Below are 15071 nucleotides of genomic sequence, written 5' to 3' on the forward strand. Positions count from 1 at the left end.
CATTAGGATTATGCCAATTCATTGTTGGGTGTACTGTACTCAAAGCTTAAATCCTTTGTGGTTCGCGCTCCCCCCCCCCCACCAACCCCACCCTCGACTGCACCACCTATCCCTCATGGATCACAGAAAAACAGCAGCCAGCAAGTTTGGGATGTATTTTGGGAACTGTATTGATCATCTTACTGAATTAATGAAGTTTTACAGTGTCTCTTAAATTGAATGCGCAACATACTACACACATAATGTGGTTTAATTGCCTTTTGACATTTTTCATTGTTATTTAAATGATATCAAGCCTAATTTCAAAAGTTTTTTTTTAAGTAATGTAACGGAAAATTAGAATTGGAGTATTGTTAGATCTGTATACATGTCTCTAACACCAAGGGAGATATGGATGAGAACGGTGACGACTAAGTCCCCAAAGATGTGGTTTCCATGCAGGTAACCATGGCAGTATTTGCTGTAGTGCTGATACTAACACATTGTGTCAACAGATAATGTCTTGCAAGAAGGAAGGAATTCTCACTTTCTCATAAACATCATGGCAATATACAATTACATTGTAATTTTAAGAACGTTGCTGTCATTAAAAAAAAAGTGTCCCTTTTTTTACACTTTAAATGATAGCTTTGTTTCTAAAGATAAATATGGCCATAAATACTTTTATTTTATCGTCATAATGCGAGAAAATGTGCCACATTAGGCTTGCTACTAGGGTGACTATGACACACAGAAGCAGGAAAGTGTGTGGGAGACAAAGACATTCAAGAAGGTAAAATGAGGTTACTGCACATTTATAAGACATCTTAAGACCTCACAAGCCCACTGATAGTTTTGTTTAATGGTCATATGCGATGAACATTTAGTAAGCATTCACAGTGGCGCAATCTGTGCCACACATTATTGTGTCACATGATGGTTGCCAAGTAATGTTGCTGACAACTCACTGTAGGAAAAAGCCTGTAAGCCACATAAACAGAACAACATATCCCTAATGAATGCTATGTGACACTTATCACCAAATTCATCCATCCATTTTCTGAGCCGCTTATCCTCACAAGAGTCGCGGGAGTGCTGATGCCTATCCCAGCTGTCATCGGAAAGGAGGCAGGGTACACCCTGAACAGGTTTCCAGCCAATCGCAGGCCACAAGGAGCCCCACTCACAATCACTGGCTCCATCTAATCTACGTGACTCTTTTGCATGCCAAAACCCTCCATACACCCCAAATTATTTCAAACAGGATATTAAAAGTGGATGTTAATGTGCTGTAATTTTCATTCTTTTTGCATTTTTACTGAAGCCTCTGCAGGACTTTTATTTATGAACACACAATTTTAAAAAGAGGGGGGAAATATAGAAGATGGATGGATGGATGTATTCGAAGTGTGTCAAATGTATGGGTTGTGGGCAAGAACTGGCCTGTCACGGGTGGTTCAATGCAGTGGGGATAGAGAACACATGAACTCTTATTTTTCAATCAAACTCCAATACAATCCATCCATTTTCTTAGCCGCCTAACCTCACGAGGGTCACGGGAGTTCTGGAGCCTATCCCAGTTGTCAACGGGCAGGAGGTAGGGTACACCCTGAACTGGTTGCGAGCCAATCGCAGGGCACATCGAGACAAACACCCACACTCACAATCACACCTCGGGGCAATTTAAAGTCTCCAATTAATGTTGAATATTTTTGGGATATGGAAGGAAACCAGAGTGCCCGGAGAAAACCCATGCAGGCATGGGGAGAACATGCAAGCTCGACACACACGGGCCCGGAATTGAACCCGGGACCTCAAAACTCTGAGGCCAAGGTTTTCCAGTTGACCCACCGTGCCGCCTAATGATGCACCTGTTCAGGGTAAAATAATAATAATAATAATCATTTAATCAGGAGCTCAGTAAGCCTGCATCATGTTAAAAGCTATGAAACTTTCTGAAGAATACCATCCATCCATGTTCTTAGCCGCTTATCCCCACAAGGGTCGCGGGACTGATGTGAACAGGCAAGAGGCCAGGTACACCCTGAACTGGTTGCCAGCCAATCGCAGGGCACATGGAGACAAATAGCGGCACTCACAATCACACCTCGGGGCAACTTAAAGTGTCCAATTAATGTTGCATGTTTTTGGGATGTGGTAGGAAACCGGAGTGCCCGGAGGAAAGCCACGCAGACACGGGGAGAACATGCAAACTCCACACAGGTGGGGCCGGGATCGAACCCGGGTCCTCGGAACTGTGAGGCCAATGCTTTACCAGCTGCTTCACTGTGCCGCCCTGTGAAGAATACAATACGTCCTGTACAAATATTCAAAAGTGCTATTGCAAAATGTCAGCCAACAGCATTTTCATGCACTGCATCTACTTTCATCTGTTTGATATATACATTTACAAGCTAGGAGGATAACAACCCTCTTTCAGAATAGTTATGACATTTGTTCGTAAGGTGTGATGAGGTTGTCAAGATTTCCAGCTGGTTGAGGAAATTTATTAAAATTCAAAATAATTAGCAGATCGTAAATGGGCGGCATGGTGGCGCAACCTGTTAGGTCGTTGGCCTCACAGTTCTCAGGACCAGGTTTCAAAGCCTGGCCCCGCCTGTGTTGAGTTTCCATGTTCTACCCGTGGCTGCGTGGGTTTTCTCCGGGCGCTCTGCTTTCCTCCCACATGCCAAAAAGATGCAATAATTGGAGACTCTGAATTGCCCCTAGGTGTGATTGTGAGTGTGGCTGTTTCTCTCGATGTGCCCTGCGATTGGCTGGCAACCAGTTCAGGGTATGCCCTGCCTCCTGTCCAATGATAGCTGGGATTGGCTCCAGCACTCCCGTGACCCTCATAAGGATAAGCGGCTCAGAAAACGGCTCAAGTGCGTTATTGTTTTTTTTTTTTTTTTTTCAATGAATACGGCCCCTGAAGTAAAAATACATTCGACGACCCCGCTTGACTGTGTGGAAAATAGGGTGATATTCCTTTAAATTCGACCTATCATCAGGCCCTCTCTTGGTCCCGCCTCTCCAACCTTCTAGCCAATCCGAGCGCAGTGCACGTGACGAGTTTCATTGCAATGACCTCATCCCTGGTGTGGGATGACGTCAAATTCAAGATGGATGGAATCACGACCAGTACGCAGAAATCGACACAACAGTGAAGAAAGTCCGGGTTGTTTGGATGAAAGAACTTAATCACGAGGGTCGGGTAAGTGGATGATTGTAATTTAAGTTAGGTAAATTCGGAGTGGAACATTGCGGCTAGAGTAGCATTCAGTGGGCGCTTTTTCCCCCTCCTGACGTAACTCAAAGGGGCAGTTATGCTGTTGTTAAATGAGAGGAGCTCCAACCTGTTTAGCTTGGAGCGGCATATCGTCTTACCGTTTTTCTTAATACGCTCCATATTAAACAAGGCGACTCTCTGATTTAGTGCGTTATATTGTGCTCCTAGGGAGAGTATATTAAACAGTGCATTAACGCGCCCAACTTTTCCCTCCTGATTCGACGCCGTCGCATTTTCGTTAAACGACTCAGCAGGAATGGCTGAATGTGGCGCCGCATAGATCACAAACATGCTGCCACTCTCTTATACGAAAGTGGTATTTTTTTTTTTCATGGAAGAAGAAGTAAAGTGTCATGCGGGAGTGCGCCACGTTTCACAGATGATCTAATACCCTAAACGGTACTGGACTTCCTCGTAGAAAAAAAACTTAAAAAAAAAAAAAAAAAAAAAACAACAACAACAACAAAACGACACGAGTGAAGACTGATTCGTTATTTGCGGCGAGGATAGTTGTTGTTCGTAGCCTTACTGGATGAAAACAAACTGGATCCTAAATTGATGTCGAAGTTGACAACACCAGTAATTAATCGAACAATAGCATCATCACAGTACTTGTGTACCTCTCACGAGGAGCACATTTCGCTTTCTCTTCTTTGACAGAGATGTCTGATGTGCCACCTAATATCACAAATTCTGGTTACCGGAGACTAAATTAAAAAATTCACAAATATGACTGGAACAAACAGTTGAAGAGTTATTACCTGGACCTTTTTGTTGTGTATATGTAATAAATATATCATTAAGCGTTTATATCACTGATCAACAATGTATGGATAGGTTTCCAATCACGCCATCTCGTGTGTCATAGTGGTCAGAGAACAGAGGTGATAGGTGAAGCGTGAAGTTTTTTTTCTATCGTTAATTTATCCGATTGGTCGAAGTACTGCGGTGACATTTCTCATTGGAAACCTCCATCCATCCATTTTCTTTGCTGCTGATCCTCACGAGGGTCACGGGGAGTGCTGGAGCCTACCCCACCTCTCAAGGGCAGGAGGCGGGGTACACCCTGAACTGGTAGCCAGCCAATCGCAGGGCACATTGAGCCAAACAGCCACACTCACAATCACACCTAGGGGCAATTTAGAGTGTCTAATTAATGTTGCATGTTCTGGGGATTTGGGAGGAAATCGGAGTGCCCACCCGGAGAAAACCCACGCAGGCACGGGGAGAACATGCAAATCGAACCCGGGTCCTCAGAACTGTGAGGCCAACCCTTTACCAGGTACCCCACCGTGCTGCCTTCATTGGAAACCTATACATTCATCTTCTTTAATTAATCAAATGAAAAAAATAACCAGACAACTTAAAATAGGACAACTTGGGAAAAAAAAAAAATCCGGTGTCATCAGTAACATCAGATTCACTGATGAAGAAGTACTTTTTTAAATTTTGATTTTATGTCGTTTTTGTTGCTGTTTTAAGTCTTAATACTATTATTTAATTTGTTACATAACCAATCACTTGTGCACATCTGGTATTTTTAGACCTTGGTAGAATTTACTGGAGTCATGGAAAGTAATGCTATAATGCAGTGGTTCACAGAGAGTGTGAATAACTAATTTTACACAAAATATTAATACTTATTTAGATTTATGTATTTTCTTTGGTCACTGTTTTGTGTAAATGCCATGAACGTGGAACAGATGTTAACGGCTCTAATGTAGCTCTTTAGTGGAATGCTTCAATTGAGACTCCTAACACCTTCAGACATGGTAATAAGTGCCCTTCCATTTCCTACTATGCTTATCCTCACTAGGGTCACGGGTAGCCTAACGAGTACCTGAATACTTAAAAATAGTTCTTATCAAGTATTTTCAGTTCTCACATTTGCTTGTTCATTCCCACAATTAACATCTTGTTGTCTTTTTTTTTTTGTCACCATTTTCTTTTGCCACTTTTAGCGATGGAGAGCCTAGTGCACTACAGTTATCCTGCCCATGCCCTCTCCGTTCTGGGGCTGCTCAATGAGCAGCGTCTCCGAGGCCACATGTGTGATGTGGTGCTAATTGTGGCGGATCAGCGGTACCAAGCCCATAAAAGCGTTCTTGCTGCCAGTAGTGAATATTTCCAGTCCCTCTTTACCAGGATGGATGATACAGCACTGAAGGTTGTAAACCTGGACTTTTGTGAGCCTGATGCCTTTGAGATAGTTCTAAATTATATTTACTCCTCTTCCCTTTTTGTGGACAAAGACAGTCTTTCAGCTATTCAAGAGCTGGGCTACACCTTGGGAATTCCTTTTCTCACCAACATCGTTTCCACAAGGCCACATGCATCATATTGCATCTCGAGAAAAAGACTGAATTATACAGAAGGGGATGACATTGATGTCCAGACAAGGAGCGTCATTGTGTGCCGCGTAAGGGATGATGTGTCTGAACCCTCATGTCCAAGCTATCAGACAAAAACATCTGAAAGCTCATCATCTCTTGTCACAACCGAGTTAACTCAGCCTCCTTTAGAACTCAACTCCTGTGAATCAATCAGAAACTCGAAATCAATCACTTGTACATCACCCGAACAAAGTGAAGCTTCTGGAAAGAGGTCCACCCATCCATCCATTTTCAAAGGGAATCCATCATACATCTCTTCTATTAGGCCCCTACTGAAAACATCTGCATCACTTAGTGATGCTGAGTTGCAGCATATCAGATTGCCATCTTGCTTAGACCAGGACATGAGACAGGAGTCTGGGGAGCAGGAGCCTAACTACAGCAACAAAGTGTCCTTTAAGGGTCAGACCTCTGAACTGAACCAGACTATTGACCGGAGCGGTCCACTCATAAAAAGTTTACTTCGAAGATCGTTATCCATGGACAGCCCTGTTCCAGTCTTCTCACCCACACTGGAGCTCAAGGAGCTGCAAAATCACGAGCAGTCAGTCGTTAAAATGGCATCGAAGGCGTCAGACTCCCAAATACCAGCTCACAATGGCAATGCAAGAACATCTCCCATTATTCTCAAGTCAAAGTGCCACAGCAGATGCGATGGACAAACTCAGGTAGAAAGAGAGCACAGTGTAAAAGTGGAGCCCAGCAGTCCACTCGCTGACCCCCGGGACATAATTCGAATCACAGTTGGTGAAGCTTTGCCAGTCAATCTTAAAAACTTGCAATCAAATTACGAACAGTGTTCCAAGGCTAGCTTCATTCCTTTTGGGAAGCGAAAAGAGAGGCCGGACAACAGACGATACCCATTCAAGAAGAACAAAATAGTTAAGGAATACACCGTTTCCCCGGAGGAGAACACGTCAGAAGTTGTGTCTCAAAGCACCACAGACGAGAACAATGACGAGTCGCCCCCGAACAAGATTTTTACTTGCTGGAACTGTTTCAAGGTTTTCCGGTCCAGTGCTGGACTGCATCGACATGTAAATATGTACCACAACCCTGAAAAGCCATACGCTTGTGACATCTGCCACAAGCGCTTCCATACTAACTTCAAAGTGTGGACACACTGTCAAACTCAGCATGGTGTCCTACAAAACCCGGCATCATCTTCCAGCTCCCCAGTGATGGATGATAGGTTCCAAAAGAAACTGATAGACATTGTCCGAGAGCGAGAGATAAAGAAAGCTTTGCTCTGGAAGCTCAAAAGGAATAAACAAGCTTTGCAGTCTTCCACTCTCTGCAAAAAGCGGTCAAGGTCCAACTTTGTATGTCCCTATTGTAGGAAAGTGTTTGTCTTTCAGTCACAGTATAGGCAGCATTTAAGGACACATCCTGCAGAAAAAGCTGACAAGGACACAGAAGGGGAGAACATCCTCTACCAGGAACAGGATGGAGTGATTCACCAGAATGATTCCGATGCTGGTGTGTATGCCTGTAGACTCTGTAATATGAAGTTGCCTTCACTCATCGAGCAGGGTGATCATGAGAGGGGTTGTCGGCATTCCACCGTTTGCCCGTACTGTGGCCTTAGATTCTCGAGTCCAACAGTCAAGAAAGACCACGAGGTGCACTGCAAGTACAAGAAACTGACATGTCTTGAATGCATGCGAACCTTCAAGTCCTCCTTCAGCATTTGGCGCCACCAGGTGGAGGTGCACAACAACAACATGATGAATATTAAGGAACAGATGAATCTCAGGCAACAAGAGCACAATGAAGGAATGTCAGAAATGTTCATAGAGGAGCATTACACTAGTGAGCCTCTTGCAAGAGAGAGCAGTATCTACAATGACTCCTCGGGCACACCTATGTATGATTCAGAAGACTCGTCATCCTATCTGCCTGAGGATCTAAGCATGGGCCATCATGGCAAACTAGTGGTGAAAGAAGAGCCGCTGGAGGAGGCTCTGAGTGAGCGGGAAGAAACTGAGCCCAGCCAAACAGGACTGGAAGAACCTGGTGTGTGGCCTTGTGAGAAATGTGGAAGTCTTTTCAGCTCTCGAAAAGACCTGGAGCGACACCAGGAGCTCTTGTGCCACATCAAGCCCTTCATCTGCCACATCTGCAACAAAGCCTTCAGGACCAACTTTCGCCTTTGGAGCCACTTTCAGTCGCACATGTCTAGCACGAGTGAACACGGAGCCAAAGAGATGGACGAGCACCCCCCACCTTTTTCCCCCTCTCCTCCAATGACCTCTCAAAACTCTGAACGGCCCTCTTCACAGGCCTCTGTGCTCACCCAAGCGGGGCCCGCCGTGGTTTCAGCAGGTAACGAGTGCAGCAGCCCTGAGCCCTCCATGTCATCGGTGAACAACAACAAGATCCACGCTCAATCTGAGCAGCAGCCTCGCAGCCATAGTCCCGTGCCAAGGTCAAACAGCTTGGAGAATTCAAGTGGGGCTCAGGACTCAGAGACCCTCTTTTACCACGCACCATCTCTCTCTGCGTTGACCTTCAAAAGGCAGTACATGTGCAAACTGTGTCATAGGACCTTCAAAACAGCTTTCAGTCTCTGGAGCCATGAGCAAAGCCATGGCCATGTTTAAATGTGCTTTTATCTCGAGGGTTCATACTCAATCATAAAATACGCAAACAACCCTGCAAAAGGCATACTTTGAATGTATATCTTACTCGCTTGCCTACAGCGTCCTATATTAAGGTGGCTGTGTTGATTTAGTTGTCAACAGACAGAGTATTAGGGCTACACTAAAAAGCTAATTTTTAGTCCAATCGTGTTTTTTTTTTTTTTTTTAAGTGAATGTCAAAATTCCCACACAAACAAGCAATACAGGATGTAATCTCAGACTGCAGTTCAGAGGTGTCAAACTCATTTTTGTCCTGGGCCACATCAGAGGGTCATTGTGAAACCATATAAATGTTTAATCACGTTTTCATATTTTTACAAAAATCAAATCTATGGCAAATGCGTTTTGAAATCAGAAGTCAAGGGTAATTGTTCAATTATAGTTCAAGGCTTTGATCACAAAAATGCTTGAAGTATCTCATTTCTCATGAAGTATGACAATTTAAAATGTTTGTTGAGATTTTTGCAAGAATTCTGGAAACTCGAGCACACGATATATTCACAGGCCACAAAATTTTTATGTGGCAGGGCAGATCTGACCCCCCCGGCTTTGAGTTTGACACCTGTGGTGTGTTTTTTTTTTTTTTTTTTTTCCCTCGGGAACCGACAAAACATGAAATTGCTCATGCGAGGTGTTAATGTACTATAAGCTCCTGCTTTTAAAGGCCCCATGTTTTGGCAATTCAAGCTTGTATCCACTTCATCCATTTTTGGCTACGACTGCTCCGTTTCGTCTGATTTGGTTCCCTCCATGTAGAAGACCCATTTGTGAGAGCACACGTGTTCTATTGACAGCGCAGGCTCAGGAGCAGAGAGGTAGGGGAAGATCTTCGTTTGTGACGAAGATAAGCTCGAGAAAGTTGAATGGCCTGATTTCAGGCCTCTCGCGAGAAAAACATCTGGGACTCAGGAATGCATGGACGGTTTTTATATTTCACGTTTCTTGAAGCATCATAAAGCCAATATAACATCCTACGTACTCAAAAAAAGAGTTGGTTTGGTAAAACGTGACCTTTGTATTTTTTCAGGTCCTTCAGTTATCATTCTTAGTGCACATTTATGTTTGGAATGTTACCTCTTTCACACAACTTTTTTTTGGTCCTTTTCTAATTTATTTATTTTAGTGTGACCCTAATACTCTGTATAAACATGAATGTGAAAGCGACTTCCGGATAATTTAGGGTTTTTGAAGATGTATTATTTTCAGTCCTAAACTATCTAGTTCAACTTGTAGTCGCCTAATTGTATTTACATGTATGTATAGGTGTTTTAAGAGCGCAAGAGTACCACATGTGACTTCAGTGCGTATGGATGGGGGTATGATTACATGCAGTTTTCTGCATAAATGTTTATCTGCTGCAGTTCAAAGATTGGTTCGTGCTTTTGCTGTTGTACCAGTTTTCGAGGTGTTATGACCCTTAAAGATTCTTTGCTTCACGTCATGCACTTTTTTGCCTTTATATATAACTCGGGAGATGTGGACATGTTCAAAACTGTTTGAATTGTACAGTTGTGATGAGGACTGATGCATATACCTTATTGCTATTCACTTTCTTCACACCAATTTATTACATGAACTTTATTACTGTAGTACCTTAATGTAACAGCAGCACATATCAAACATCAATGTACACCAAAACGTCTCAGGTTGTTCAAGCATTTCAAAATACTGATATAGAGAGAAACCAGGTTACAGTCACTGCTAATTTATCTTCCTAAATATTAATTAGCTGATAATGATGTGTTTGTACAATTTAAGCAGGTCTGATTTTGCACGTTGTACCAACTAGAAATTCGTTCTCATCGAAAGTGGCATTGATTGAGAAGTTGTTTGTGGTCCTCTACTTTGCAGAGTATTTGACTGGAGCTCGTGAATCTTTGATGTGTGTCACTAACTTTTTTTTTTTTAATCTTTTGATTAATAGGTCATCATGGGTTATTAATTTACAAGGCATCAAAGGCATAGCTCCATTCAGTTCAGGTACTACTGAGTAATGTAGTGGACTTCTTGATACTGTGTAAGAGATTTAAAGGGAGGTGCTACAGTGCCGGGAAAAAGTATTGCCCCCTTCTCAACTTCTTACGTTGACATGGTTTCCCACTACACTTACAGATCATCAAACATGTAACTAGACAAATAGAACCCAAGTGTGCTGTTTTTAAATGATTTCATTTATTAAGGGGAAAACAAAAACACTCTTGGGAAAGTCCACCACTATTTCCATTTTTTTTTTTCCATGTGAGGATAATGGCTCTCTCCGTGGTTCACTGGAATCTTAATTTTTTAGATATGGCTTTTGTAACCCTTTCAGGACAGATCCATCCATGTATTTTCTGATCAGTTTATCCTCACAAGCGTCGCAGGAGTACCGCCGCCTATCCCAGCTGTCATTGGGCAGGAGGCAGAGTACACCCTTAACTGGTTGCCAGCCAATCGCAGGGCATATGGAAGGCAGATAATAGTTGCACTCACAATCACACCTAGGGGCAATTTAGAGTCTCCGATCCACATATGTTTTTGGGATGTGGGAGGAAACCCACACATGCATGGGGGAACATGCAAACCCTACACAGGTGGGGCTGGGATTTGAACCACAGTCCTCCAGAACTGTGAAGCCAACGATCTACCGGACTGGTAGATGTCAATTACTTTTAATTCTCGACTGCTGTCGTGACATTTTGTTGCAGCTTTATTTTAGATCTTTTGTCTGACTTTCTAAGTGTTTTTTTTTTTTTTTTTAAACTGAACAGGTCTCGAGGTAGGATTGGACGTAATCAGTGGAAAACCCAAAAATGTGAATTGCCACAATTAATTGATTTCACAAGGGTGTAAAATAGAAGAGCATTTATTTCTTTAGTTTTCATATGTCGCTGCCATAGATAGATGAACAAAGATACGTTACTTGTCAATAAATATTTTGACCAATTGAGTGAAATTTGATAATTTTCCATGGCACACCAGAAGAGCTCTCATGGCACACAAATGGTCCACGACACATTGGTTGGGGATCATTGTGTTGGATTATCTTAAATTGGGGGCAAACTCCAAATTGTAAGAATTTGAGAAGGTGGCCAATACTTTTGCACTGCACCTTGTAGAAGTTCTGCCGGTTTACCATTTACGCATTTGCATTCATTATGATAAAAATGAGTGCAAACAAATAACAATAGAAAATGTGCCATTAATATTGGATACTTACCTGATAATAGATAATGTAACAATTCTGGACCTTGGCTTTCCTCATATCTACTAGACTTGAAACTGATAACAAGAAACATGGTGAACGCTAATTTGATATCCACAGGCTACCACCGTGAGTGACTGCCTTCCTCGTGTGACTAGTGTTTGTTCAAGCAAAAGTTTATACGACTTAATGCTTTTTTAATAATATTAGGTGGCACGATAACTTTACTCAGGTGGTAACATCAGGAACCGTGAGGCACTCTAATTCTCATGAGGTACATTTTCCTGCTCCCTAAAGTCTCTGTTGATTGTGTTTTGATTGTAGCCTAGATGTTTCACAGTTTATTCGAGTACAAGTACGTACATTTACTTCTGCTTTGGCTTGATTGTAAAATGTTGACACATTTGGGAGTTACTGATTTCAAAGAGCGTCCCACTGTGGCAAGACAAACATTGTTGTGCCGGATAGGATTCTTTTAAGACTGCATTAATATTTCAGTGACATCACTACTGCGTGTTGTCTTTTAATGGAGGTTGAAATGTTGACTAAATACAGATTGAGTATTTGCACTTTTGTAATTTTCATGTGTAGTTGGATGTTGTGATACTCAACATGTCCACTATCGGTGAAATCAATTATTTAAAAAAAAAAAATCTGAAATGAGAAATATATTTAACAGTACCACTTGCTAACTGAATGACGTTAAGTGACGGTCCATAGAAATGTCCACCCTGGCATCGTGCATCTTGTCTGCCAGCTCACATATTTTGTTTGCATGCATATTGTCTGCTTGCTGTTTATTAAGAGATTTTTTCATGTGGGAGCTCGATCAATATGTATTTTAACTAGATTAGTGACTTCATTCAATGAATATTAAATTCAATGGAAAATCTCAGATTTTTTTTTTTTTTGGGGGGGGGGTAAATGGTGACATCTCAAAAGCTTTTTATTGTGGTATTGACTCAGTGCTCTTAAATTCGTTGTGAGAAACACGTTCTGTACTGTTCATAGAAATAATTGAGGTTGTGTACATGGGTGTGTTTCTAAAGTTTTGTACCAATTTTGTCAAAGTTTTTAGTACACCTGTGCTCGACTTGCAATAATATTTGTATCAGCGTTGATTGTGTTTTTGCTTTTTTGCAACTGTTTTTGTGGTTAGTTTTTTGTAGTTTTTGTGCTTTATCTCTTTAATCAAGAGTTACATTGTATCTGACACAATGTAAACATTTGTATTAAATTTCACAATGTGTGTTGATGCTCTACAACATGAATCGTCTAAACAGGACAGTACCTTTTAACCAACATTTCATTTTTCATTGGGTGCATGTTCTTTTTTGGGGTGTTTAACAGATCAAAACTCATGAGCTTTTCTAAATGTAACACGCATAGAGGTAAATGTAAGATTAACGCCACAATGTGGCACTTTATATACTAATCAAATAGTGAATGAAACAACATGTCCTGTTAGCAGATAACCTTGAGCTAGGGGGGGTATGGGCTAATGTGGCCTGGAAACTACAAAGTGGAGCTAAGGAATTGTTGCCTTTATTTGGAAAACATACTGGGGGAAAAATGTTTTCCATTTGTCCATCTTCCAAGCTGCTTATCCTCACAAGGGTTGCAGGAGTGTTTTCATACCTCCATAATCATAATTTCCGTGTATGTGTGTAGTGGAAAGTTTCACATGCATGAGTACACCTCTCTTGTTCTTGTTAACCATACCTTTAAAAATAAATAGCTGTAAATTGTCCATGGGTACAATTTTGGGAAAAAGCATCCACGTCAAGAGAAAACATTTTATTTACACCAAATTACATGTCATATTTAAAGGCAGCAGAATCCAATAGAATATTCAAAGCGCTATTACTGTTAAGGTTGCATTTCAGGAAGGTGTTTGCGATAAGGAATTACCTAAATGTACAATTATTTTGTAATCAAAAACCATTTATGGAGAAAAGTACTTAATCTATGCTTAGCCTTGTACCACGATGTGTGGATTTGACATAAAAACTGCACCGTTGTGTTATAATTACAACCAATGCACATCTTGTGAACAAAAGGAAGATAATCTGGAAATCCATGTCATGCTTTGCAGTAATACACTTGTGAAATGTACGCAAAAAATGACCAAAGAGAGTATCCCGTGAGGGGACAAAGGGAAACCTACAAATGTGCCATAAGGTAATGATGAAAAGATTGTAAAGGAAAGCAGTTTTGAATGGGACAATGTTTCTACTTTAAAAGACCAGAGATTTGGTACATGGAAATGATGGATTTCAGTCGTGACTGGTTTGAGCAATCCTATCCAACTAACATTTTAGTCTATCGCACACCTACTTTTTATGATTCACACTCCACTTTGTAAGTGCCTGTCCTTTTCCTAACGGTTGGATTTGTGTGTAGTGGGAGACGGGTTAACTTCACAGTGCCAAGGTATCTTTGATCAGCCTTCTCATGGTGGTACTCACAGATGTACCGAGAGTGTCAGTGATTTGGTATGTGATCTTATAGAGGTAAGGCTGGACTTCTCTCAAACTGGTGTCAAACACATTGTCCACTTCGGATTGCGTGGGCATCTTTGGCAGATACTCGTGGCGATTGATGACCTCAACAACGTTGATCACCTTCTCGCCGAGTTTTTCGCCAACTTTCTCTCTGCAGATCTGCCTCTCCTGCTCATTTGCCAAGTTGACGACATTGACTTTGATGCTCCACACCTCCCAGGGAATACACTCGTCAGAAAAAGGCCAACGAGACTTCTTCTTCTGGAAGAACTCCAGGGAAATCTGACCGATGCCATCGCTTCCAGAGATGCTCAAAGCGTCCTGGAAACATATTGACATGGGTTAAGTGGGAGGACATCAGTTGCATCATTAGAATACCAAGTGTACCTTGAATTCGGATACAGCTTTTCTGATCACCCTGTCAAGCTCCTCGGATGAAATTCTTACAAAAGTGAAGTCGATGAAGTCGCAGTCGATGTCCACGGTGCCAACTGTGCCGATAGAGTAGGTACCTTCCTTTTTATAGTGAAACTTTCCAGTGCTGCGGTGCAGTAAAATTGTGTGAAGTAAAGACAGCATTGCTTCTTCAACCTGCCTCGCCTCCACTGTAACCTCAAGCAGCTCTGATCGACAATTCATTGCCAAACCTCCACGCATGCAATAACTGATTGTCACTACGGCGTCTGTTTACGAACTAGCTATGGCCACTGTCGGTTTAGCGTTAGATCACCTGCGTTGTATTACGGTGACAGATACGAGGGGGGAAAGTAACTTACTGAGTATTATAGAATGACATGTCTTGTGATTAATTTCAATTGTTAAAAAATCTGTCCAGTACGATTTCGAGGCAACAATGTAGCGAGCTAAACGGTCGCTTCAACAGGGACCGGAAGCTATACTGATGACGTCAGTGACACGATCTACGGCGAACCACGTACCTCCAAAAACTTAATAGTTTGAAATGTACAGGCGTTTAAACAACAGTAACAGTACAATAAATTGTCTTCGTGCATCAATACAATATATTTCCAACCATTGTAAAGATATATGACACACCTAATGAACACCCATATACACAAA

The 15071-nt window shown here is 41.9% G+C and overlaps 3 protein-coding genes across 4 annotated transcripts in view; 2 read left to right on the plus strand and 1 right to left on the minus strand.

The window, feature by feature from the left end:
• Window positions 1-3079: 3079 nt before the first annotated feature.
• zbtb21 (zinc finger and BTB domain containing 21) lies at window positions 3080-9249 on the plus strand. Of its 2 annotated transcripts, XM_061802610.1 has the most exons (3): window positions 3115-3193; window positions 4452-4550; window positions 5230-9249. In XM_061802610.1, the coding sequence occupies exon 3, from the start codon at window positions 5232-5234 to the stop codon at window positions 8262-8264; it is 3033 nt and encodes a 1010-aa protein (XP_061658594.1). In that variant the 5' UTR covers window positions 3115-3193; window positions 4452-4550; window positions 5230-5231; the 3' UTR covers window positions 8265-9249. The 2 variants fall into 2 exon arrangements, with proteins under 2 accessions (XP_061658593.1, XP_061658594.1); XM_061802609.1 differs by lacking the exon at window positions 4452-4550 and having other exon boundaries at window positions 3080-3193.
• A 139-nt stretch (window positions 9250-9388) lies between these two features.
• On the minus strand, window positions 9389-15051 carry atg101 (autophagy related 101). The gene is made up of 2 exons (XM_061802616.1): window positions 14379-15051; window positions 9389-14312 (listed from the first exon to the last, which is right to left on the minus strand). The coding sequence occupies exons 1-2, from the start codon at window positions 14646-14648 to the stop codon at window positions 13908-13910; spliced, it is 675 nt and encodes a 224-aa protein (XP_061658600.1). The 5' UTR covers window positions 14649-15051; the 3' UTR covers window positions 9389-13907.
• Window positions 9400-15071, plus strand: part of LOC133491467 (C2 domain-containing protein 2) — a 30695-nt gene continuing 25023 nt past the window's right edge. The window contains exon 1 of the mRNA XM_061802614.1: window positions 9400-11761. The gene's annotated coding sequence lies outside the window, so the exon portion shown is untranslated. The remainder of the gene's footprint in view (window positions 11762-15071) is intronic.

Source organism: Syngnathoides biaculeatus, chromosome 18 (genome assembly GCF_019802595.1).
Source record: "Syngnathoides biaculeatus isolate LvHL_M chromosome 18, ASM1980259v1, whole genome shotgun sequence".
Classification (NCBI taxonomy): Eukaryota; Metazoa; Chordata; class Actinopteri; order Syngnathiformes; family Syngnathidae; genus Syngnathoides; species Syngnathoides biaculeatus.